The sequence below is a fragment of the Lonchura striata genome, chromosome 1A (assembly GCF_050655825.1).
Source record: "Lonchura striata isolate lonStrDom1 chromosome 1A, ASM5065582v1, whole genome shotgun sequence".
Taxonomy (NCBI): domain Eukaryota; kingdom Metazoa; phylum Chordata; class Aves; order Passeriformes; family Estrildidae; genus Lonchura; species Lonchura striata.
In genome coordinates, this window is record NC_140741.1 from 19,410,495 (window position 1) to 19,437,748 (window position 27,254).

The window sequence follows — 27,254 nt, forward strand, 5'->3', positions numbered from 1 at the left end:
ACAGCTGGGATATTTTTGCTCCTGTTTGATAGAACAATTGCCATTTTGTGGTCAAGGTGTGATTTCATCCAACAGATGGTTGCTATCTAAAGAAATGCTTTCTCTGTGTGTATCTTTTTGAATAGGTGATGCAGCAGTAAAATATGTAGGGAGAAACATGAATTACTGCATTTCTGTACCTTACTGTGCTTGGTGGGGCTGCTGTAATGAAACAAGGAAAGTGCTACTTGTTTTAATTCAGCAGAGTTGGATTTTCTTTCTTTTAATAGTGCTGTGTCTGGAGACAGTGCCAGTTCAAGGCATGATGAGCAGTTCCCTCTAGCTGATTTTTAATCCAGATTTAATTCTACCTGAAACCAGCATGATTTAATGACTATTTAGTTGTCTGCCAATGTAAAATGACTCAGCATTCTCACACAGGTCACATTTTAGGGAACATGTAGTTTTATCCTGTGCAGGAGGACTAAGAAAATTGAATCCATGGCTCCCTCCTTGAAAAGCTCCAAGAAAATATGAGGTTGAAGTTGGATTGAATCTGGTGATTGACCGGCCTTTCAGTGCTGCAAGTGTTACTCCAGGGTAAAAGTGGTTGGGATGGTTGGTACAGGTGATACCTTTTGCTCTGGTAATTTTGTGGTAAAGGATTTTAATCTCCTGTGATGTTAGTTATCTTCACATCTTAGTGCTCAGTGGTTGAAAAGAGCCTCAGGTACTGGTCTTATTCTTTCATAATAAAACCAGTGCATCAACAGCTAATATTTTCTTTCTATTGTGGTCTTATCAGTGACTTAATTTCAAATCAGTATTTTGACCCCAGGGGCTAAGCAATACACCAACACAAGAGTTAAGAGTGTGGCATTACAGATCCCTGTTTTATACTGAAAATCTCTTTCAAATTAAAATAATGTTCAAGCAATAGGGCAGACCCTGTCATAAGCTTAATGTCCAGATCTCATCCAGGTCAAGGTAGTCTTTCAGGTCATTCTGTCTGAGGGTTTATCCAACCCTGAAGGAGCACCAGCAATTTACTCTGCCATTTTCTGAAGCTATATAGGCACAAGAGAAGCAGCACCCAGTACTACTGTAGCCAAAAAGAAACTAGAAGAAAAATAAGTCTCCTTCCCCCCTCCTGTTTGCCTGTTATATGCATCTGACAGTGCTTTGTATTTTGGAGGTTATTTTAGCCTGCTTGTATACAACTGATGAGTCAACAGGGAAGAAGCAGAGCCACACATGTATAATTTAACAGAACTTAAATGAAAAAAAGAAAAGGGCATGTTATGAGAAAAATGAACATTTCTTAAATTGGTTTCAAAAGAAAAGAAACACAACCCAAACTCCAGTTATACCATTTGTTTAGCTAGATCAACTGAGCTGTTTAATGAAGGCTAAAAACCTCCACTTTCATCTCAGCCGTGGAGATCACTGCCCTAGTTGATGCACTGCCTGCACTTTTCTGCCTCAATGTCTCCCTGAAAGTTTCCCTGTTCCAAAACTGAGACCTAGGCTGAACCCTGACAGCTGTCCCTGGGGGCTGGGAGGGAATGCAATAACCTCTCTCCTGACTGAGAGTGCCTTGGCCTCTCCCTGCAGCACAGTTCAGTGTCTGCTGCATGAAGTGAGAATGCCCTCACTATGATTCTAGTGAGATTTCTAACAATGCATGACACAGCCAATGTTGTTTTCTTAATCTGATGTGAGCCCTGGTGTGATTTCTCCTCCAGGCAGAAATGTTAAGGTTTGCCACAGAAAGTCTGATTTAAAAAATAAAAAAAAGGTTATGTGTAACTGCAAAGTTGATTACCAAGAACAAGCTTCAATCATAAGTATTTTTGGTAGATAATTCATGTTCTATTCAAAGCTAAACAGCTGGATAAACACACCATGAATGGGTGAGCACTGGCTCATGGGTTGGGCACAAAGGGTTATTGTGAAGGGGTGACCTGTCACCAGTGGGGCTCCACAAGGCTCTGTCTTAGACCCTCTGCTCTTCAGCATCTTCATTAATGGCTTGGATGCAGGATGGAAGAGATAATGGGCAAGTTTGCAGATGATACAAACTGGGAGGAGCGGTTGACTCCTTTGAAGGCAGGAAGGCCCTGCAGAGGGACCTTGACAAATTAGAGGACTGGGCAGTCACCCAGTGGGCCAAGTTCACTTCACCCAGTTCACTTCATGTGAAGTTCAACAAGGGAAAGTTCTGGATTCTGCATCTGGGACAGGGTAACCCTGGAGGTATGGACAGACTGGTGCTCCTGGTCGATGCTAAGCTGAAATGAGCCAGCAGTGCCCTGGCAGCCAGGAGGGACATCCCTGTCCTGGGGGCATCAGGGACAGCCAGGCAAGGGAGGGGATTGTCCTGCTCTGCTCTGAGCTGGGGCAGCCTCACCTCGAGTGCTGGGGGCAGTTTTGGGTGCCACAACATCAAAAAGACAAGAAACTGCTGGAGAGTGTCCAGAGGAGGGCAACAAAGATGGTGAGGGGCTTTGAGGGGATGCTGAATGAGGAGTGGCTGAGGGCACTGGGTCTGTTCAGCCTGGAGGAGACTGAGGGGAGACCTCAGTGCAGTTACAGCTTCCTCAGGAGGGGCAGGTACTGATCTCTGCTCTGTGACAGTGACAGGACCCAAGGGAATGGCCTGAAGTTGCATCAGGGGAGATGTAGGTTGAATATTAGTAAAAAGTTCTTCACCCAGAGGGTGGTTGGGCATTGGAAGAGGCTCCTCAGGGCAGTGGTCTCAATACCTGACAGAGTTCAAGAAGCATTTGGACAATGCTCTCAGGCACATGGGGTGATTCTTGGGGTGTCCCGTGCAGGGCCAGGAGCTGGACTTGATCCTGATGAGTCCCTTCCAACTCAGCATATTCTGTGATTCTGTGAGTGAGAAGTAATTTTTTATAAACACACTGGGTATTCTGAGGTTAACACCTCAGAGCAGGGCTTGAGTCAGATTTGCTTCCAGTTTTGGAAGTTATTTTTAAGCTGTTTCTTAAGTTTTCTGTTTCCTGTGGACTGAAGAGAGAGGGGGAATCTTGTCAGGAGGTCACTTTTTCCTCATTTCTATATTGCCATATAGCTGTTGCTAATGAGGAGGAGGGAAGGTGGTGATTTATTGTATTTTCTACACACATCCTTCATTCCTGGTTTAAGTTTTTTTTGGATGAAATTTTATCCCTAAGCCTCTGTTCTTTGATCCTAAAACTTGTTAAAAGTAATCAAAACCTCTTGATTATAATCTGAGCTTTGGATGGGGTCCTGCAGGGATAGGTTTGTACGCAGATTTGCTGGGGAACCGACGGTTTCTGTTTTCATCTGCCCTTCACTTACTGCAGGAAATTCTCTTTCTCCACCTTCTGCTGAGCTCTTTCAGTTGGCCTCAAACAGAGGGAATTGAAAGTGGTGGACACACATCTGCTTCCTGGGAATGGGTGCATAAAAACCATGCCAGAGGGAAAGGAAGAAAGTTGGAATGGTATGGAGAGAATGAAGGTGCAGGTGCTTGGACCATGGTGGTGCTTGTCTCACCTGGCAGCTGACAGACCCTGAGGAATTAAGGGCCTCTTGTCCCAGGTGCTCAAAACAATATTTTTTAAGTACAGCAATAGATGCCATAAAATTGTGCAGTCTTTGTGGTGAGAAATGAAAAGAAATAGGCACTTGTTGACTTTTTTTTTTTTTTTTTGGCAACAGTTTTTGTATCTCATAGGATCCTGGGGAGGGAAAGGGGGAGAAAACCTTCATACCTTCATCTTATCTCAGTTGTTGAACTTCCTTCCTTAGGGAGAAAATAGAAAAATTATTTGGTTAGTGAATGGTAGTTTTATATTTTTATCTGTTTTTAACAAGTGTCACTCTATTGAAAAGTAAATGTAGGCTTTTTTCTTTCCCCTCTATTTTTTTTTTTTTCCTTTCTTCTTTTTCCCTGAACTATGCAGGCAAAGCCTGAACTCCCTTCCCTGCTCTCTTCTCTAGACTCTGTGTTTGGAGTGTGAAAGCCTAACTTGCTTTTCAGAAGAGAGGATATTTCTCTGTCCTGTGTACTTGCAAAATCTTTTGTTAGAAAAAAATGGTTGCTTTATATTGTTTAAAAGCTTGCTTTTATTCTGGGTCTTTCCTTGAGTCCTAGGTATTTATATATCTGGAAGGAAAAAAAATTGATTCCTTATCTCAATACTTGTTCTGGCATCCCCTATAATATTTTTTTTTTTTTAATTAAATCCACTGTCTATAAATTGTGGAATTATTTTTGTCTAGTAAGTATGAATTCCTATTAACTTTTCAATTTTTGTTTGCATGCTCATAAATGGAAGATTTTTATTTTTAACCCCTCTGAGACCCTTGCATGCTAAATGAAATCTTATAATGGGCAAAAACGTGGAAATGGACAATCACAATTTTTGGTTTTCCATTTTCAAGGAAAAGATACCACACAAAGAAAGAAAAGAACACTAAATGATTCATTGGCATGGAAAGATTCCAAAAAATCCATATTTGACTGTCTGAAGCTTACAATGCAAAACTGCAAGGCACACACTGGATTTGTAGAAAAGGATAAAAAAACACAGTAGTTTATTATATAGTATGTGAGACTATATAGTCCTTGAATCATAATGATATTTCAGCTTATGTAAGTAGCTTATGCCAACAAAGGATCCTGCTCTGATATAGAAATTACCTTAAATTAAGTTATTTTAGAAAGCATGTGCTAGCATCTGAGTGGCAAGAAAACATTTCCAAGACTAATGTTAAAATGCTGCTCTAAATTCCTCCCTTCCTCCCTGTCTTGTTTTGTTTTCCTGCTCCTTATCTTCCAGATCAAATGAATATTGATTGATGCCACCAAGAAGCACCCTGAAAAAGGAGCTTAATTTTTTAAAATATGATTGGCAGACCGATAACATAGAATATCTGTACTCTTTTATTTTAATTTTGGAATATAAATATTTCAAAAAAAGTCACAATCATACCATAGTCATGTCCATCCAATTTGCTGTCACCACTGTTTGTCTGCTCTTGAACTACAGAATGCAGGTCCTGCATATCCCATGATTTTTGTCTGTTTGAAATGTATGTATTATGAAAATGATTCCCATTCAGACTTCTTTTGCTTTCTGAAGTAGTAAAAAAACGTATCAATCTTCTCTAATGCTGATGTCCAGTCTGTGATGCAGCTGGAAGTCATTTATGCTCAGAGTTCCCTAGAGCATTTCTTGTTGTTTGCTTGGAAAGACAGTGATTAAATTTTATCATCTTGGTTACTCGATTGATTCCAGAATCTTTGAAATGTGAGCTTCTAACTCCCTCTGCACATCTCTGCCCTACATAAACTCACTCAAAGGATTTTGATCCAAAGGTTTAAAGATTGCTGGATCAAAACTTTCTGTTGCCTTTTATTCTGTAGAAGGATCATATAAAATCATTGGTTGTCAGTTCAACTTTAACTCTTTGGATGAAATGTGAAAATCCTAATAATATGAATTTAAGGAAGATTGTGCAGGGGAATGCATATTGGATGGAAATTACAAAGGAAAAAAAGTATTTTAATGATGAAAAGAGTGGAGATCTAGCATAGCTTCTCGGTAGATATAAGAGAGAAGCTACAACTGGGCTAAATTTGAAATGGTTCTTTAACTTTGTGAATTCAAACATATGATAAGTTTGCCTGACATAGAGTTGACTGGATTTCATGACCTAAAAGGTCCTTTCCAGGTCTGATATATTCATAGCTTTAAAAGCTAAAGGCTAGAAAAAATTTAAACCCTTTTCTGAAACAAATTGGTTTTGACTGAAGCAAAAATGAAGCAAAAATAAAGCAAAATAAATCAGTCCAAGAAAGCTTCTGTGTCTCTTTTTATCCCCAGCTTTCCTAGGCTCTTTTGTTTGTATTTTTCTCAGTAAATTCGAGGGATAGAGAATACTTTTCATCTTTATTGCATCACCAACTGTATCACTTTTCACACTTTCCTCCTTATGACTCTTAATGCTGGCATTTCTGTTACTACAAGGAGTCCCCCAAGGCCTGTCACTTTTTGTGGCAAGAGAAAGCATCCTATTTGTACATACCTTTTCAGAAATTTTAAACAAAATATTGGGAGAAATCCTGTTGGTCCTAAAATTTCATCGCCTTGTACCACAAGTCTCCTTCATGTTTTATCCTATTTGCCAAGAAATCTAGAGAATTAATTAGGAGAAAGGCAAAAAAAAAAAGAAACCCTAAAGTGAGCAGGAAGAAGAAATGGGTACTAACCATTGATATACGGAAATCTGAGCTCTGATAGGAGCTCAGAGAGAATTTCACATGACTTTGGCTTTTTCTTATAATTATCTTATTAATTATCCACATCTTGAATCTAAGCCACATTCAGTTTTCACATTGCAGGTGACAACTGTTGCAGTTTCCAGGGGCATGAGCTGGATCCAGGGCCTGGCCAATGGAAGCATGCAGAGACAAAGTCACCCTGATTTTAGTGCAATAGAGACTCTGAAGTGACTTACAGATCTGGGACAAGATATATTGGTCACCTTGATAGGAGCTGACACAAAACTGTGTGCTTTCTCTGGCTTCTGAGAAGATGAACTCTTGATGGAAGATAAGATTTAAGGGGTTGAATAATTTAGCACAGTTGAGGATCAAATTGAAACCATAAATTGCTTTCCAAAAGGTAAAATTTGGTGTTTAATGTATGCCTACTGGTCAAATGAAGCAGAGAATAGAAAAAAATATATAGTAGAGATCTCTGGCATTTGGACTTGCACTATTTTGACACTAAATCAAGCTCCAAGTATAACCTCAGGGCACTGATGATTTGCATGTCTACCCTGAAGAAACTGCAAACATATTCATACCACAACTTGTGAATGCCTCTTGTAACACACATCCTGTTTCATGAATCCATTTTATATTCTTTTGGGATAGGAAAAGTAAATTGCCATTCTTGCACCCAGAATTTGAGGGTCAAGAATACCAAAAGGCTTCCTTTTAAAGAAGGTTCATAACACAGAAATGTCTGTGAGCTGCAAGCTGACACAGAAAAGACATCATCATGTCATGGAAGCATTTCCTCTGTTAACCTGATCCAACTTTCTGCAGTTCTTTCCTGCTCCCTTTGCTTTGCCTCATAATTCCTTTTGTTGGAAGGCTTGTTGGCTCTGTTTGGTCTTGCACCTGCTCAATCCAAGCTGAATAAAGTGTTTATTGATGTGGTAGATCCAAATGTTCCTAGCAGAACTTACCAGAGAGTCGATGCACTGTTTTACAGCTCCATGGTTGCTGTTGGAGGTACTTGGGAAGATTGTTGTAGTGAGAATTTGTTTCACTCTCTTCAGGTCAGTCTCTAGTGGATGTGAGCTGCTCCAGGTAGAGGGAGGCTAGGATTGAGGCTGAAAGCAAAGCTGCCCAGAGCTGCATGGAGCTGCAGTGTTTCATTAATATGTGCCAGTTTCCATGCACCTTTTTTCAGACAGCTCTGTGTGGTGAGGGGTGGAGAGAAAGGCAGGAAAGGTTTGTTTGGGGTATTGGACTTCTGAAAGGTCTGTTTCTTTTAGTGCTAATTGAATTTTTTGCATCAATGGTCATTGCTGAGGGTGCTTGAGAGTGTCCTAGGCTTCTGCTTGTGCAGATGAACCTGAGGAAAATTTGAAGGTTAATGTAGGAGGCTTATGACCACAAAAGGGACAGTAACTAATCACTAGGGTTTGATTTTGCTAAGTATTCTGGTGTAACCCAAATAAGAAACTGCTGAGATGGTTTTAGAAATCTTCGTTAAGTAAGCTTTACTCCTAAAGGAGTGGTGGTCACATGGGTTCACAAAGTGCTGATGGGGCAACCCAGCAGCAAGTTTTAATCAGAGAAACTGGTAAGGCTGCTGCCAAGATGCAGGATTAGTAAATGCACTGCTGAATGTGGTGTGTGGAGGAGAGCCAGCACAGATGTCTCCATACCAGGACCGGTGAATTTTGCAGAGGTTGCTGTGACAGAGGCATGAGGCCTGTGAACTGGGGTGGTCTGGCCAAGGAGAGCCCCTGAGGGCTTCTAGAAAGCTTTGATGGGGTAAGAGAAACAGCTTCTGGTACAGAAACCAGGGGTGGAAGGCATGGTGTCCTTATGGCTAAACAACTGTTTAAGTGTATCCAGCAATAGGGTGGTGCTCAGGGGTTACCAAGGTGTTTACTGGTAAGCACCACTGGGGACTGTGATGGGAGCAGTTGCATTGGAAGCAAAATGAAAGGGGATAAAGCTTGTTTTGCACAATTAGAGTGGGCGTGGTCTGCAGAAATTTTCAGAAGGATCTCATGATGCTGAATGACTCTGAGGCAGATTGCAGTCGAAATGTGAGATTGGTGAAGGGAAAATAATGCATGTGCAGGATTAAAAAGCTATGAAGTTTGGATTTATCAATTAACTCTCAGGAAAGATATTTTTGAATAATTAAAGAGAACAGTGCAGAAATTATGATGACACCACCACTCTGGTGCAGCCAAATGTTGAGTATTTTTTCTAGTTCTGGCAATTATACCTCAAAAAACCTCATAATTGTGCTACAGAATATTGATAAAGATAGAACAGATTCAGGATTAGCAGTCTAAGTAGTCCAGGGTGCTTCCACTTGAGGTTGTAGTGTTTTAAGGGGTATATCAATAGATTCATAAAATCACAGAAGGTGTAGAGAAGAAAGTGATTACTTGCTGCTACTTACAATATGATACAGCAATTGAATTATCAGGCAGGATTTTAAAAACAGACAAAAGGAAGTACTTTACATTGCCCATAATTAAATTGTGGAGCTTATTACATAGCCTGCTGTGCAGACCAAGACTATAAATGGATTCAGGGAAGGACCAACACATTCCTAGAGTAAAAAGCCATTACAGACTATTAAGTGCAAAGGTCTGGAAGAAGCCTTCAGCTCAGGAAGTCCTTAAAATACTGATTACTGGAAACTGTGACTGGAGTATATCAGGGGAAGGATCACCCAATTTGTGCCAGTGCTTCTCTAAACACCTGCTACTGGCTACTGTCAGGAATGGGTTGGTGCACCAGACAGATTATTTAATTTGGCTGAAGCTGGCTCCTTTCATAGCAAATGCAAAAAATCTGGGAATCAATGTTGCAGTGAAATAATCACTGCCCAGTGGTCAGCTGAAAATGAGAAAAATGCATGCACAGAAGGCAAGCTGGAAACAATGGGTTTCAGGATACCGATGTAGTCAGCAGAGATGCTTGGGGAAAACTTAAATAATGCCGGAGATTAGCCATTTTCTTCATAACATTCATAAACACCAAATTGCAGGAGTGAAAACTGCCTCCAAATAAACTCAGGCACATATAATTTGTTCATACAGCATACAGGTGCTGTCTGGCCTTGTACAGGGCTTTTAGAGCTCTAGTTGGCAAAGCTGAGGGCTGCAGGTGTACAGTTTACCCACACTGAATATGCAAAGAAATTCAGGGCTATTGTAACTTAAGCATCACTATACAAATTATTGTCCCTTTCTCTGTAAATATCTAGGTTAACTTTGAGAAAAGACTCCTAAAAACATCTTTCCTGGCAGATGTCCTAGCCATAGGATCTGTGGAAGCCAGTCTCTCTGCATTTTTATATTCTTTCAACAGTGCAGCTGAGAGACTACCCCAATAGTAATGCCCATATACAAAGGAGGATGATAATCCCAGCCTTGGAAAGGCAGCAACTGCAACACCAGTGACAATTATTGGCAGTCAAAGCTGTTGACCACATGCAACAGTAACTTACTCTTTCTATTCCAAATAGATGTTTTTCTTAGCACTTAAATAAGTTGCAAGCTATTGACTAATTGTTGTACTCTTTGAAGGTTCAGATAAAATTGTTCAGTCTAAAGAACTCATTGGAGGATATTTATATGCCTGCAGTGGAGGAAAAGGCTCAATAAAGCCAAAGGCTGGGATATAAACTCAAATCTCCCCTGATCAAATATGTATCCTTTGATCTAGTAACTAGGTTGAGTCTCGCCTGACTTTCCAGCAAAATGCAAATGTAATGCTTTTAAAAAAATAAAGTCAGAGTACTTGAATGTCTTGACTGTCTGATTGTTTTTGGTTTTCAAGACAGCTGACTGCTCCGTTAAAGAATTTCTTTAGTGGTATATATGGAATTAGTATCAGATATTTTTGTTAGTTGTGTATTCAGTGACATAGGCATTTATGTGTATCCATGCCTGTTCTCATTGGTGGTGTGTTAGCTAAGTCAATAATAACATCTACTGCAAATAACTGATTACTGGATGTGAAAAAGTAGTTGTCAAAATATAACTCATTATTTCTGATGAAATATTTCCTAGCTGTTGGTTACTACATAAACAACTAGGCTGATTGTGCCCATTTTAGCAAAGTTGTGCTCTTCACCGTCTGAAGAATGGAATATATGATGAGGTCACAGATTTTTCTGTCTGTCTCTTATCAGGGAACAGTGATTATTTCTATGGGAAAGGCTAACTGTCAAGCCTGTGTTTTCATTCATGCACTCAGCACAGTGGAGATGAAATTTCTGGGAAAGACAACTAAAAACCAATCGTGTTACCTTGCCATTGGAAGAGTGCCAGGTGGTGTAATTTGTCAGAGTAATATGAGATATGATCACCTGGATACTCAGCATCTGCTCTATCAGATTTGTGCTACCTTACCTTTCCCCCTTTTTCCCATCTCTTGTCTGTCTACATTTATTCAAAGGCCGTGTGTTTGCTCTTTAGCTTGGCCTCCTTTTTTAATGGGAAAGGCTTCTGCAGTGCATACGGTGTGTTTTTACACTTTGTCTCTCTTTGCTCTGAGAGAAAATTCTGATAAGAAACTGTGCAAAAGTAGACATTTTTTAGCTTGTTCATGGGCCTAAGGGTTACTTCTAGGTGGCTCATGAAAATTTGCAATCCCTGAGATAATTTTAAGTTAAAAATATTAAAACAGACCAGGGAAAAAAAAGGCGTTATTGTCATGCCTGTGTTTTGTGTATGTATACTTTTCCAGACAAACCATAAATCCAGCTTGGCATGCAGAGGAAGGGCAGGCTGTTGGCACAAAACTGTGCCAGGTCTCCCCTAAAAAAGGCTCATCAGCCTTGGCTTGCTCCTAAAGAAATGTGGGCCAAGTCTCAGGTTCTCCTGTGGGAGGCTTGCGCATCTCTAATTCTGACTTGCAATAGTATCCGAGGCTTGCTGCTGAGATGTCTGCAACCACTCATTACACATATTTACCTTCCTCTATTGTGAGGACAGGCCTCAGTAGGTTTGCTTTACCCCTGTCAGTGATGCAGAGAAGAAAAAGTGATACTGCCCTGTTGTCTCCCAAATAAATGAACGTGTTGTGAATGACAAATAGACACAAGAATGAATAGCTACATTGATACCAAAAACAGCATTAAAAGAAACTGCCAAATATTAGGAAATTTTCTTGAAAAATATATTTTAAAAACATTTCTTTGGTTTCTTGTAACTTATTTCTCTAAGGCTTTAATCCAGTTATTGAGATGTGTAGCTTATGTTGTGCTTATATATTTGGCATAAAATCCTTCTTGCTAAATTGTTCCCTCCTGATACATTGCCAGATGGTAAAAGTATTTTGCTTGGGCTTCTTCCCCTTTTTTATCAAATGCAAAATATTGGGGAAAAAAACCCTTAATGTCAAAGTCTTGCCCACATTAAGTAGAAAGGGGGTATTGGATGGTCAGAGGCTGATGTTAATGTTCTGAGTTGCTCATGCCACCCACAAAAGAGGGGGGTTAAGAGATTCTACTTCAGTTCCCTCTATTTTTCCAGACATGCACTGTAAGCAGCGAGGCTTCCAAGCTCCTTTACTGCAGATATATATTGCACTGTATATTTTCAGGACAATGAAAAGATTTATTTCGCATATGGCTGACCTGGATTGTCTCCACTGGCTCAATTGACCTTTATTGCCTTGGGACAGTGGTAAGATTAGGAGATGCTATAAATAGCTGCAGCACTGTGGGAGCAGTATCACAAAAATGCACTTTACACAAACAGCCTGTCATTTTAATTTGTGGTGGATGTGTGTATTTGGCTTACAAAGGGAGAGATCTCGCTGAGATGATTTCTGTCCTCTTCTGAATCACTGCAGCTGAAGCTGTGAGATTCTTTTGGCCACTACTGTCAGGTTCTAATACCTACATTGCAATAGTGTTGGGAAGCTGTAGGAAACAGACTGCTCAGGTGCAGCTGAACCTTTGGAGGGTGGACATCCCGGGGGGGATAGCCCCTCAGACCTCTAGAGCCAGCTTCAGCAGTGTTCCTGGCCACCACCTGTGACTTCTGAGGAAGGTCACATCTGTGCCTCAAGAGCTGTAAAAATTACTTTGGACCAGAAAGATAGAACTGAAATAGAAATATTTGTGGAAAGAAGCTGTAATCCCTTGAGGGATTGTGATATGATCAAGGAAGGTAGCAATTTATTAATTCCCTTCCTAGTGGTGTCCCTATGTCTTGTTTTATGTAGTTGGATGTTGAATGCACGACTTTTTCCAGCCTATAAGCTAAGTAAAAACAACAAGGGTTTGATTCTTTGTATAAACTCATATTTTGTCTCCTATGAATGGTATTTGGAATTATGCATAAATTGACTCGACAGATCTAGTTGGTGTGTAAGGAATAGGTGAAATGCATGAAGACTACACTGACACTAGGAAACATAACCACAGATAGTCCACTGGATTTGACATTTCAGCTCAGTGCCAGCTGAGTAACTGATCTCCATTAAACAGTAATTTCCAGTGATCAGGTTGCTTTATTCTTTTCCTAAACTGCTTTAGCAGGAGATGGCATTCAAGCACCATTTCACTGAAGCTGAAATGAAATGCATTGATGCCTCCTCTGATTTCTGGAGAAGGCTGGGTAGGATGTTGGGTAATTATGTTGGAAAGATGTATTTGTTATATATATACACTTCATATATACACTCCACTTATTTGTCTTTTCCTTTTCAATTTGCAGGAAAGCAATCTCCAGGTCAGGCCTCCAGCACTTGGCTCCTGTGCATTCCCTCAACATTCCAGTCACCAATGGACCTGTGAAGGAACCAAGAGCAGCCTTAGAGTGGACTGTAGGTGTTCAGTTTTTTTGGCAGTCAATTTGAGCAGTATCTCTAGTTGTTGCTGTCCTCATCCTTAAATCAAAATAAGACTTCGTGTTGCTATCAGAATTGCTGCTAGTCATTAGGAACATGCCTCTATTATGAGCTGAAGCACAAGGCAGAGACTTGAAAACTTGTGGGGACTTGAGCAAGAAAGGACAGATTTTCCAGCTTGGAAGATGGTTACATTTTCCCACTTCCATCTTGACAAATTCTGCCATCAAAGGTTGATCTAATTTTAGAACAGCAGGGTTTTGTGCCTCTGTTTGATGGGCCAAAATTTAAGGCTAAAGGCACATGTCAAGTTGTCTGCATCTGTAGAGTAGGTAATTGAAATATTTGGTCACAGCTCTTTGTGGGTATGACTAGATTTCTTCTGAGCCCAAGCTTGTGTGTAGACATGGAGACCATGTTTCCACCCCTCATCTTGCTCTTTTATGTTTCTGGGCTGAACTGCTCTAGGGCTGGCCAAAAGTTAAAGCAGATTGTTGAAGGCATTGTCCAAATGTATTTTAAACACTGGCAGGCATGGGGCATCAACCACCTCTCTAGGAAGACGGTTCCAATGTTTGGCCACTCTCTCTGTTTTTACTAATGGCAAGTGTGCACCTCCCCTGAGCCATCCCCACACACCTTCCATGTGGTTATGAATTGGTAAGAACTAAAAAGATGGGCATAAGCCAGCAGGTCACACAAATGTCTCAATTAAAGCAAAGCATGCAGCAGATTTTACCCTTGGCTATTGGTAAAGAGGTTGATACATTGCAGTATCAAGGCACCAGCCACCCAAGCAATCTTTTAGTTGAAGGTAACTTCTGTTTTGATGAATATGGCTTATGTTTATCTTTGTTCTCTGTACCAAAACAGAATTGATTTTTAGATGACCTGCTCTTCTTGAACTCCAGGTGTTGCACTCAAAGTTTAAAGGGATGAATTTTTGCAGGCTGTGTTGCAGGAAGCTGGATTAGATTCACTATGAGGCTCTGCAGTTTGAAAGCTTGCACAGAATCCTCTTGGAAGTGCTTTGGAGAATACCTTGTTCTTTCATTCCAGCAACCCAGGTTGCTTTTTACTACCTTGCTGATTCAGCAAGGTAGTAAAAATGCCTGTCTTGAGTCATCACTGCTGTTCAGTAGAAATCTGAAGCATCAGTCACATAAGCGAAGGGTTAAGCACATCAGCTAAATTAAGTACCTTTGAAAACTGTACTTAGAAAAAACAACAGCAGCAATCCCTGCAAAAAAAACCCAAACCAAACCAAAAAACCAAGTCCAACAAGCACAGCTTGCCCTTACTCAGCCAATTATCTGCTACTCCTTTAGCAGGGTGATCCATGATCCCATGATGATTACTCCTTTTACCTCATGTGATCCTTATGCTTAAATACAGCAGGATTTGCTGTAAGTTGGTAAAAATTGATTAAATATTTTGGGGTTTAATTGTATGTGTGTGGGTTATTTTTGTTTGTTTGTTTGTTTTTGTTCTTTTTTTTAGTTCATTTCCATGGTTATTGTTTAGATTTTTGGTCAGTTCAATTTCCTAGCTGTTTGCAGCCTCTCTGACTGGTGTTGCTACTTTACTTCACACTTTGATTGGAGAAAGGAGGGAACTCTGTGTCATGTGGGGAGAGGGACATGATAATGAGCAGAAGACAACTGTGGTTGGGAGGAGACTGAACTGACCAGCTGTAGTAGCTGGTAAAAGGGAGAAAGTTTTCTTAGATCTGAGGTATGATAGAAGTAAGGTTTGGAGATGTGGGGATGTTGAAGTGAATTTCAACAAAGGAAAAAGCTCTAAGTTTTAAATTAAGTCCAGAGGTATATTTGGTAGAGTAAAAAGATATTTCAATTGATGTGTTGGAGCCAGATAAGAAGTTTTTGTATTTAATCACTGGAAGGCAACATTGATCAGAGTGTGTTGCATCCTCATGTACATCATCCTTCTCTTCAGTATTTCTGAGGATGATTCTCCAAGGACACATGATGGGAGACTTTCCAAAGTCTAAGTGACATGAGCATAAATTGTCTCTTGACTTAAAAGGAAGAAAATATTTTCTACCACAGTCTTCCCAGTAATAATTGGAAAGAATTCCCTGGCCATTGCTTCAATTTTTGAGAATTCCTTGCAGGTGATTTGCCATTATCAGATGGGCCTGTGAACAGGGCACTGAGAGAGTGGGATTCCATTCTCTGCTCTGTTACTTACCTCATGAGTGAGCTCAGAGGAGTTGTTTTTCCTCTCAGTACATCAGTCTCTCTAGCTGTAAAACAGAGGTGATGATTCTCATATCCCCTAAGACTCTTTACACAACCCCCCCAGCATTCTTTACTATTGTTGTAGCTACTGCCTCTCTTCCCTGAGCTTTCTTTTCCCTAACATACTTTAAAATGTCCAGTTTCATCACATTTGTTACACTTAATTCAAGTTAACTTGTAGCTTTGCTGTATAATTTAAGGTTCTCTTTTCACACCAGGGCCATACAGAATACAGTGTATGGAGTAGGTGTTATAATAACCAGAGTGGAGTGCTGGGGATGCCTTACCAAAAAGGAATTTACCTAAATGGCTGCCCCTGTGATATGTTTATGCCTATACCTTTCTCCCACACACCTTCATTTCAGACATCACTCCCAAGTGTTAAATAATAAAGTAGGTAATTCTAGCCCAGGTTCTCAAATGAATACACACTGAGCCACCCAATACACTGCCTGTGTACCTTTGAGGATCCAGGTCTTTGTGTATTTTTCTATTGCCACTTTCTACTAAGGATTATAACCATAAGCTTGTACACAAAGTCCTCCTGTAATTTTCTTTTAACCACTGCCTTCTAGCTCTTGCATTCTGTGGTGCCTACAAAACCATTGACAGCCACTAGAATAGTAGAATGTTGAACATCCCTAAATCCTTTTTTTTTTTTTAAATAGTGCATTTTTTCTGTTGATGCCCATTTCTTTCCTTCTCCCATAACAAGGAGGCTCAAAATCTTTCCCCCACTTTATTAAGAGGCATTTGAAGGTATTCAGTTTCCATTCTTGGTGGTCAGTGAAAAAACTTATCTGATATAGGCCTTGTGCTCAGAGAATGTAAAATTGGAGTCCTTTGGGTGCAAGCTGAATGTTTTTTAGAGGAGAAATATTACAATTTATACCATAAATATGTGTATAAAAGACAAAGCCAGAAATGTTTTAGGTCTTAACAAGAACAGAAAACTGCGTGTCAGAGTAGAAGTTGAAAAATGGCATTTGGGTATATATGGAAGCAGGCTTGGGTCAGGAGGATTGTACAAGGCACTACCTGATTCCACATGGATGGATAAAGGAAAGCCAGACCTCATCTAGAGTAGAATCTTACAGGAACAGGAAAGGTATCAGGAATGGTTTCTGTAGGCAAATTAACAGTGATAGGAACAGCAGGAAAAGTGGTGGCCTGCCACTGAATAGGGCAGAGACCATGGTGACAAAGGACATGGAAAATCAGAATTCCTCGGTCCCCCCCTTTTTTTTTTTAACCTCAATCTTTGGTGGCAAAAGCTGCCTTCAGCAATCCCAGGTCACTTATACCAGGGTCTGAAAGAAAGAAAACTTAGTCTTGTAGAGGATGATCAGGTTAGGGAATACTTAGATTGAACATGCAGAAGTCCATGGGAGCTGATGGGTTGCACATAAGGTGCTGAGGGAGCTGCTGAAATCACTGCTAGGACAGTCTGTTGTCTTTGAATGGTCATTATAGTCAGAGGATGTTCCTGAGGATTGCAACAAAACAAATGTTCATTTTGCCTTCAAGAAGGATAAAGAGGATCCAGGGAACTCCAGGCTAATCAGTCTTACCCTGATTTCTGTGAAGGTTATGGAGCAAATCCTTCTGGAAGTAATTTCCAAAAATATTAAGAATAAGAAGTGTCTGAGAGTATTCAGCATTGATTTATGGAGGGGAGATCTTGCCTGACCAGCCTAACAGATTAAATAACTGGTTTGGTAGATTAAGGCAGAACAATGGACATTGTGTTGACTTTTGCAAGGCTTTTGACACCATCTTCCATCACATACTTGTAGATAAACTGAGTGGGGTATGGGCTAGACAAATAGACATGAAGTGCCCTGTATCAGTGAGGTATTTAAAATTAGTGAATGTGACTTTTAAAGGAGTCTGTCGCATTATATTCTGTGCCCTTTTGGTACTAGTCAGTAGTTCTGTCTGCTTACTTTCATGGGCACTAAATATTTGGAAGTGCCTAATGATGTACTGAAGCTTGGATAATTAGTGTATGTGTTAATACAGTAGTACATGTTTTGCATATGATGAAACATTTCCCTCATTCTAGATAAATTTATTTCTTTTCCCCATTAATGGTTTGGCTTCTGCATCATAACTTCCTTAAAGCTATACTAACTTTTACACTGGGGGATGGACTTCTCTTCCCTTAGAGGGTCTTCAAGGCTAAGTTTTGTAATTGGGAATTAAGCATTCAGTTGAAAAGAGATATTTATATTTACATGTTCTTCTGACAAAACGAGAATCCTGGGGTTCCATTAGTCACATAAAATGATGAAGATGTGATAGGAATTCTAGTTCAAATTATGTAGTGATGAGTGCAAACCCCATGCATATTTAAAAATTGCTGAATTTTTGTGTGCAGTTGACACTTGAAGTGCTGTGCTCTGGATCAGTAGTTCTACTTTGCTACTTCTTTTTCATGAAGGTTTGAGATCTGATATTCTTTCCAGAGAGATCTAAAGAGAAAAGAGGTCTGTCATATTCAGAATAGTGTCCATATCTTTGGCTTTTCCAGTGGTGTAGAGGATGCAGTGATTTTGCAGAAGGTGCCCATCTAGAAAATATGTATTTTTTTCATGTTGCTGAAATGCAGCTGTTATCAGCTGAAGTAGTGGTTCATGAGGACATAAGGAATCATCATCTCAGTTGATGGTATCTGAACATTGCTGCTCCATGAAGACAAATGTTGTTATTCTGCTTCTATATTCAGGTGATCTCTCAGCTGAGGCTTAGGAGGATCTCAAAAGGCAATTGATGCAGAGATGTTGGAAAGCTTTGTGGGGGAAAGAAGAAATGTATCCCTATGCTGTTTTATTTTGCTATGTCCACACATTACATTTGCAATAATTAAAGAATAGCTGACCTCTACATGAAACATATTCCCAAATTAAAGTGTGCTAATATGGAATTAAATTTGAGTATATATATCCACAGGGAAATATTTGAGGCCCTACTTCTGTTTGCAACATGAGTATTGTAAACTTTGAAATTTCAGAGTTAAAGGTGAAGCGTAATCCAAACATGATAAAAAGATATTTGGGAAAGAGACATCCAAACATATTTGTTTGTGCTCAATAGTCATCTCATAAAGAAAAGGGCCAAAATTAATAATTTTTGCTTTCAAATACATTTAATTAAGTTTAGGTTGATGACCACTGATATTACACTAATCATAAGTATCACCCAAATGTGTATTTGCAAGAATATTCTTCTATGTTGCTGGAGGGTTAACAAAGGGAAAATTTTCTTAATGATTTTAAGATATTTCTTAAATTTTAAAGATATTTCTTGATTTTAAAGATCTTTCTTAAATAATTTTTTGTGGAATGTCAGTCACAGCGGGAGTGGATGAGAATTCCATTCCTCCTGTTACAATTGGAGTTACAACTCTTTTGAACTAGAAGTTTGGGCTGACTGCTTTATTTGTTTGGCTGAATAAGTTCAGCTGCTTGACATGGCAAATTAAAACAGCCAGGTTTATCTCCAATGCTTTTGAAGCCATGCTGACTGCAGTCTGAGGAACAGTGAGGTTATGGAGATAGTGGTGGGCGTTAGGAAAATGGTAGCTCTTGCTCTGTCATTTACTATGCTGGAGCATTTGAAGAAATCTAGTTCAATCAGTGAAATGTGAACAGCAAGTCACAAACACTTGCATGTAATTACATGGTTCCCAAACGTCTGGTCCTTGAATTCTTATTTCTCTTCCACTTCAGGGGGGATTGTGTGTGGTATTTGTTTGGTATGCAAGGAATGTTTGCTATACTGAAATTATTTTTGTTTGCTATTAAGGTGATAATGGATCAGGAGCAATCAAATGGGAGGTCTCCATCTGTGAGTTGGAGAGATATTGAGATGGTGTGTCCCCTGTGAGCCAGGCTGCCAGGAAAGCACTGCAGGCTCTGCTTCACTGAGCTCTTTTTTCTTCCTGGGACAGTGAGTTCACACACTTGTGAAGGCTGGGAAGCTGGAGAGGAGAGAGAGTTCACAGTTTTCTTTATTAGGTCACACTCATTGCTGTTTTATCCATAATGATGGATAGTATCCATTTTCCACATAGCAAGTCAGAGAAAACATGTCAGCCCAAAAGTGTGATTTGCCGGGTGAGCTGAGGTGGCACCAAAAGCATCAGTCCCACTGAAGCAATCTTTAACCCACCACTCTGTGTCAGATCCAGCAGTTACGTGGTCACAGGATGAATAATTTTGTCTAGCTGATTTGCTAAATAAGATACCTAGTTGTTTTTTTTTTTTTTCCATTAGATAAACTGATTTTGTGTGTAGCTTTACAGCTACAACAGATTCAACATGAAGAAAATGGCAAGAGCATGAGACTGGCATCTGTGTCTTCAGGGACAAAAAGAGAACAGCTGCTTCTTTAAAAGACATTAAATCCTAAAACCAACAGAAAGACATAATGTACAGAATAAACCAAACTGGCAAACTTCTTATGAAAAAAAAAAGTCTGCGTCAAAATATACAAGTGATGACAGAACCTTTACTGTGGTTTAGCTTTGTGTTAAACAGGCTATCATCTTAGAGATGATAGCAGCTTATTCCAGGGCCCTCTGTCAACTTCTGTCTTGGTACATGGGGATGAGTGCCCTTTTGTCCAGAATGTTTTGGAATATTGTCTGTAAATTTTGGAGTAGAAAATACTGTTTTGTTGAAGTCAAAATTCTTCATAGAAATGTATTGATTTTTGTTAAAATTTTATGTCAGAAGTGAATAAAAAAATTGGCTTACAAAAGGTAAGCACTTCCTTTGACTATATCATCTTGATTTTCAAAAGTGGCAAGAGAATGTCTTATCATATAAATGACAGGGCCTTGTGAAATTTAAAACAGTGACGTTCAAATAATTCCCTTTGATCTTATTGAGACAAATTAACTGAGAAGGAAGATTTTTGAGGGAGGACATTTCATCTTGAGCAGTCTCAGCTCTTTGCTCTGATTCAGGATAAAAGATTTTCCAGAAGTCCATTTGCTAGATTTGAAATTGTGAGTTTTCACACACAGTGCTGTGAAATTTTCCATGGTAGCAGGTGTCTGGAGGTGTGCCACTCATACTAGATCAGCTTATTTATATTTTTATTACCTAGTTGTGTCAGAACTCTATAATAACATGAACTATGAAGGTCATCCTTGTAGACTGCTAACTAATTCTATTTACATGGTGATGTAAAGTTTGACATGTAAATCTCTGATACAATCTGGAACAATAGGGAACAAAATGTCCAAACCAGGTTATGGAAATAGGCCACTTTATCTTTAGAAATCCTGATGGCAAGTTATGTGGACCTGGTCCAAATAAAGAGGTGGTTAATCTATTTTTTAATATAATTTTTATTTCTTGTAAAAAATTCCGTCCCAGAAGCTGTGTGTTTTCTTACTTAGCTTTCAGAATCTTTTATATCCTACAAGATTTACCTTTGGCTTATATGTTGAGTTTGCACTGTTTTGTCAGCAGAGAATCTGCTCACTCTTTGGTGAGCTTGTATCCTGCTTCTGAAGAGAAAATAGCTGCAATGTAAAGACACACATTAGGGACAGTTTACAATCTGAATAATGTACTCTCTAAGAAAGGCTTGAAGAATTTCTTAAGCTAGTGCAAGTTCTTAGAAATTGTTTTGCATTATAAAAGTGTTCAAAATCCTCACATAAACAGTTGTACTCTGGGAACTGAAACATTTCAGATGAAGTTAAAGACCAGCAGACAGGTAGACCTCTCAGCAAAAAAACAGCCAGTGCTGGTCTTGTCCTCTTGTTCTACTGGAAGTGAGCACCATGGTTGTGGTAGGCACCATGTGCAGTCTTGCCTAGGTCTTGGCTACTGTGGATGCACTCCAGAAGGAAAAGGAGTTTGCTACTTCTGCTTTTCTGCATTACCTAAGAAATCAGCATAGCAAGAGAAGCTATCTCATTTTATCACTTTGAAAGTGACAGTGGTATTTTAAAGAAATTATTTTCTCCAAGATGGCTATTTCAGAGCATCCTGCTGTCGGACGCCATCTGTTTGGTGAGCACCATAATTTTTGATTTCTGCAGTGTGGGAAGCAAATGTCAGACTGTCAAAGTGTTTTCTGTCATGCTCTAATTCTGGCTGAACAGAATCCTTATTTATTCACTTTGTTGAAGTAGTGTACAGTAGACATTTAGGCTTTTTAGTCACATCAGGAATACAGGCAAGTAAAACCCGTAGTCCATTTATAATCAAGTTTCTCTAGAACAAGAATTTGCATAGAATCAAGGTACAGATTTGGTCAAATGAGGCTGTCAAGGCAAAGTTAGATGTTAGCCTATGATGTTAGATGTTTATCAGTCCTAATTGTCAGTGTGCTAGGTAGATTCTTTTTTTGAGAGCATTCTCAGATGAATGTAGTGTTCTGTCAAGTATAAAGTTCAAGTCCAGCCTCTCTTGGTAGTGTAATGGTTTGTTGAGGTATCCACAAACAGAGTGTTGACCCAGCTTTCAAGGAAAGCATTTTTCCCTAGTCTAGTTTATCCAATCATCCTAAAGTTATAGTCAGCATGTTGGTTTTTACTCCTGTGCTGGGGTCTCAAATTTTTTGGTTTCTCCCATTGAAAGTTCATTATTTGTGTTTTTGTTTCATCTCTCTCGATTTTCTGTTTCTTTAAAATTTTGTGTATATCTCATGCTTGTGAAATCTGAATTCCCAGTTTAACTATGCAGCATGTGGGAAGAACATCAGCAAAGTTTAATTGAAGTGTGTTCAGATTGGTGACATATTGTATTGTCAGCATCTTTTAAGCTGAGATGGTCAGCCAGGGTAATGCTGTTATATGCTATGGCTTTGTGTTGACCAAAGCAATACCTGATGGTGTGGTAGTTGGTTTTTGTTTGGCTTTTTTTTAGTTTATTTTAATTTTCTAAAATTGTTGAATATCAGATTTTTCCCCTATATGCTCACATGGCCGAATTTCACAAAAGAGGTGAACAACTATTTCTTTTTCCCAGGAAAATGCTGTGAATGGAGAGCATCTGTGGCTAGAGACAAATGTTTCTGGGGACCTCTGCTACCTGGGGGAGGAGAGCTGCCAAGTCAAATTCTCAGTGAGTTTTTTTTGCATTTCTTTTTCTGAGGTAACAAGCCTGGCTTCAGTCTGATGCAGTGCTCAGTCACTTGAGAGCTTGAATTGTTTGCCTGTGTTCCAAAAGGAGATCAAAAAGGGAAAAAGGCTTCTGGTAAAGACTTTATTGCTTCAGGAAAAAAATGCCCAAACCAGTTTGGATTGACCCAGATTATTTATACAGAGAATGTATGTAATGAACACCTTTAGTAGCATGGTAAGGAAAGAAAGAGTAGAATACTGATACGTTTCAGGAATATGAAAAGATACTAATCTATTTTACATGAAAATACACACAAATATATCACTTGTTGCAGCCTCTGAGAGGAGGGTCTGATCAAATTTCTGCAATTTTAATCACTGCAAGGGTTTGAACTGAATTTTCCAAACTCTTGAATGCACTTACCAGCAATGAGTGCACTCGTATTTGAGTGTTTACCTTCTCCTGTTTGGGAATATTCAAGGTTAGTTTTTTCATATTAAAGCTTTTCTATCGTCTTTGGAAACATTTAATTGGACTGATCTCAGATCTATGAGTATCTGTTCTTTGACTGTTACACCTCCAGTCTACTTCAGGGGCTCTTTTTGCCTAGGGTTTCAGTTAAATTACAACATCAAAAGAGAAGAAAATACCCAAACCCCTCTTACTTTGGTATTTAGGAAATTTGGGAAGAGAGTGGGGATCCTGTGTTCATGCCTTAGATTTGAAACAATGCTCCAAAGTAGTATCCTAGCCCTTGGACTGAAAAGGTTAAAGGGAATTCCTTTTCTCTGGGATATTTGTGGTTGCCATCTGTGACTCTTCATGATGATGTCTTTCTGCTTTTACTACTACCCTCCCCAGTGCCCCCACACCTTCTGAGCATTTAATTAAAATCAAAGCATTTTGATTCACTAATCACCCTCAGTTTTCAGGGCAATGTGATCCAAAATGCTAGTGCATTCCATAGCACAATTTAGTACCCATCTCCCAAAACTTCTTAGGCAAATTGGTTACATTATGGTAAACAGCATTAAGGCCAAGCCTGAGAAGCCGATGCGTCCTTCAGAGTACTGAGGCAAAGTCCCAACAACTACTGATTGTGTGGTAATACTCAAAGGAAGTGTCACTGTCACTGTGTGATTGCTGGGCACTTACACTGAAACTGAGACACTGACTTCTGGCAAAAGCTGGACACAGGATTTGTTTGGCTAAGTGGACCCTTGGTCTGCCCCAGTGTGGTGGTTCTTGCCTTCTCAGTAGATTTTTGCCTTCCTAAAACTCAGCAAGTTCTTCCTCATGATTTAATGCATTGAAAGTGATATGGAAATTTGATAATAATAATATTGTCTATGGCTTTCACAGAGATAAAAACCAAACTTGTTTTAAACACAGAGATAAAAAACATGAATTTACCAAGTCATGAAAGCTTAGCCTGCTATACAATGCCATGCTTCTTCAGGTTAAATATTAGAACACCATATATGTATGAACATGTACAGTTAGGGTGTATCTAGATAATGATGAGAATTAATAAAATTATTATAATTACTCCATAATGTGAGCTGAAGTTGTGTTCCCTGATTTTTTTAATGAGCTTATTTAAAATATGCTGAAAATTATAAAGAAATAATTTATTAGATATTTAAATGGACATGAATAAATTGAATGTAAAAAATCTGAAGCAAAGAAATCTCAGCTTACTGTGTATTTATAAATATTTTGTCCCTCAAGCACAAGTCTGTAAGTTAAACTTCTATGAAAATTAATTCCATCTGGTTAATTAAATTGAGTTTATGGAAATAAAGTAAGTAAATACATTCTCTCTTCTGGATGCATTCTCTTGCCTTTGATATGCCTTGGCCCAAGGGATTCAGTGGAAATTATTTCAAAAGCCCTACTGAAATTAATAAAACTAACCAGCATAATTGAGAATTTTGTCCCTGCTGTAACATTTCGTAAGCATTTAACAGTATGCTATAAGAATTTTATCATTCTCTGCTAAAATGACCAAAGTACCCAAGTATTTTTCTGCAAGGCAATGGTCAGGCCCATGAAATTAAATATTTTATCATAAGCATGAAATAACCTCTTGCAAACTGATCTGAGTTCTTTGATTTGCATGTGCAATTTTTCTCCTCTTTGCTCATCATCTTCATAGGATGCTCACTTGTAGAGTGGTGCTCTGCAGTGTTAACGTGATCCCCTACCTAAACTGAGACATTCACTTCTAGGTTTTTTTTTCACAAGAGTTCATGTTTTAACCAGAAAAGCTTCAGATCTTCCTAATTTATTTATTTTTTTTTTATTTTGTACACAAGTGAGAGCGCCAAGATGGGGGGAAGGGGGGGAAGTGTGTTGCATAGGGAGCAAAACATCTCCTGTTTTTCAGCTGACTTTTGTTTCCCCCTGGCCATAGCTCAGCTCCACGCACACATTGTCCCTTTCCTGTTGCAGAAGTCTGCTCTGCGGAGGAAGTGTGCTGCCTGCAAGATCGTGGTCCACAACGCCTGCATGGAGCAGCTAGAGAAGGTGAGACATTGCCATCTTCTGGAGCCTGACATAGCCAACACGCTTCTAATTCTTTTAGTGAGGTTTCAGCCTCACTAGGGAAAACCCTCTGTGTCAAATTAAGTTTTCACAGCTGTTTTAACAATGCACTTGTGAACAAAACTTGGCTTAAAATTACACTTTTTTGTTTTTTTAAAATATATTTATTTGAACCCTGTGAACCATAAAAAAAAACCCAAAACAAAACAAAGAAAAAGAAAAAAAACCTACAGAATGCTTTCACAATTTTAATGTTTTTTTTAAAAAAATTGCCTCTGCTTCTAAATTAAAAATTGAAAATGGAGTATCCTGTCATGTACAAAATTGGCTTTTTACAATTCCCCAACTAAAGTCAGCACAATTCATTGTATGACAATTATATTTATTATGAGCAGTGCAGCATAAGATGCTGTTGTGAGCTTTCCCTGCTGCATTTACTAGACTATACTCTTTTCCCTTCAAAACTTCAGACCTGAATAAGTTTTTAGTCTGTAAAATGGAAAACATCAAACGTTTCCTTTATACTACCACTTATTTCTGTGAGTATTTTTTCTGCTTCTCATTTCCTTCAAGGATCCTTGATCACACCCAAGCACCTACAGAATATCTATCACTGACTTCAGTCTTCCCCTCAGAGATTTGTGTTCATTGTGCCTAACTGGAAATGTGCTAGAGAAATCTCCTCCCCACCCTTTTCATTCCTGGTGGGGTATGTGCAAAGAAAGATGTGTGGGAATTTCCCCATTGCTTTCATTAGAGATTAATTTTCACTCCTATGTGTTTAGCAATGTTGATCTTCATAAAGGAAGCTGATGCATAACAAATTTAAGGCAGCAACCCTATAAGAAAAGGGCTTTTTCCTTTCCAAATATTTGGACTCATGTTGACAGCTCCCACAGTGATTGCCATAATACCAAGTTGGAGAGGTACCATTTCCACTCCTGATGCTTTTATCCACAGTGTAATTAACATTAGCACATGCTTTCAGCACAAAACGTTACCAGTGAATTTTTCATTACTTCCTTCATCACCAGCCATGCTGACCTTCCATGGCCCAGTGAGTTGGTGGCATTGCCCGGCAGAGAAAATAAGCACTTAGATAAAATCCTTCTCTGTGCTGTTTTGGAGATCATGAAATCCACCTCTCGGCAGAGGGCTCTTAAAAAGTCCATAAAGTTTAAAACTAGCACATCAGTCTTCTGCTTGACCCTCTCTTCAAAGGTGTTAATTTTAAGGAAAATAAATATAAGTTGGGTCTTTCCAGTCTGCCATGACTGAGCAGTGAAAAAACAAATTGCAATTCCAGGTGAAGAGTAGTGGAAGAAGATGACTATTACAATGCCTTTCATTTCTTTAGGTATTTTGTTTGGTTTTTTTTTTTTTTTTTTTTTTGTGTGTGTGTGTGCCTTTAAAAAAAATTATTATTTTTATTTTGCTCCCTAGAGCTATTATTTTGAAAGCAACTATTAAATGAGGGAAGAACTTATTCATTTGGGAAGGGTTGTATTTAAATTTGAAGAAACTTGGTCATTCTACCTTTGTGACAAAAGCATGCTGTTCTTTATTTTCAAATGTTTAATTCTTTGAAGGATAGTCAACTCAAACCTGAATTTGTTTCATCTAGTGTATCCTATCCTTACTTCACATATCCTTTAGACTTTTTGCAGGTTTCTCTTCTTCAGTGTCTTTTTTAGTGTCTTCATCCTTCTATTCTTATTTCTATTTTTCTTTTCTCAAAACTTTTATTCTTTTCTCATAGGTCTGCCTTCTTGTTTCTTAAATACTTTTTTTCTCCTCACCTTCCTCAAAATGTTTTCCATTCATGAGAGCTCCTGTTGTCCTCTTTGGAGTGGCAACACCACTGCATGAGGCAATACAATGGTCCCCAAATGATTTGTGGTTGGGGAGGTGGATGCAAACTTCCTTGTCTAAGGAAAACATAGAAATTTATGAGAATTTGCACGGTTGTTTATGTAAGTGACAACTTCTCTGCAGATTTTGTTTACAAAGACATAAAGATAGGATGTGCCAAAAGGTCTTACAGAGTGAAATTTCCAGCACCTACTGACTTTTGAGACCTAAGCTGAAGTTTGCACTTGTTTGCAAATGATCTTCAGGAAAACAGAACAGATAAAGTGGTTTCCTTCTAGAAGGAGGAGGTAGTTGAAATACTTGAACTGAGTAGGCAGCAATAGCATTAATGAACATGGGGCTGTGTCGAGGTCTAGCAAGGAGAATTAATATGGCATA

The 27,254-nt window shown here is 39.0% G+C and overlaps 1 protein-coding gene across 9 annotated transcripts in view; it reads left to right on the forward strand.

Moving 5' to 3' along the window:
- The window catches only part of DGKI (diacylglycerol kinase iota), a 203,213-nt gene that overhangs the window by 61,333 nt on the left and 114,626 nt on the right, over positions 1-27,254 (forward strand). For all 9 annotated transcript variants that reach the window (XM_021552019.4, XM_021552020.3, XM_085568617.1 and 6 more), the window contains exons 2-4: positions 12,976-13,084; positions 22,362-22,457; positions 24,912-24,986. In XM_021552019.4, the coding sequence (XP_021407694.3) occupies positions 12,976-13,084; positions 22,362-22,457; positions 24,912-24,986 (280 nt within the window). The remainder of the gene's footprint in view (positions 1-12,975; positions 13,085-22,361; positions 22,458-24,911; positions 24,987-27,254) is intronic.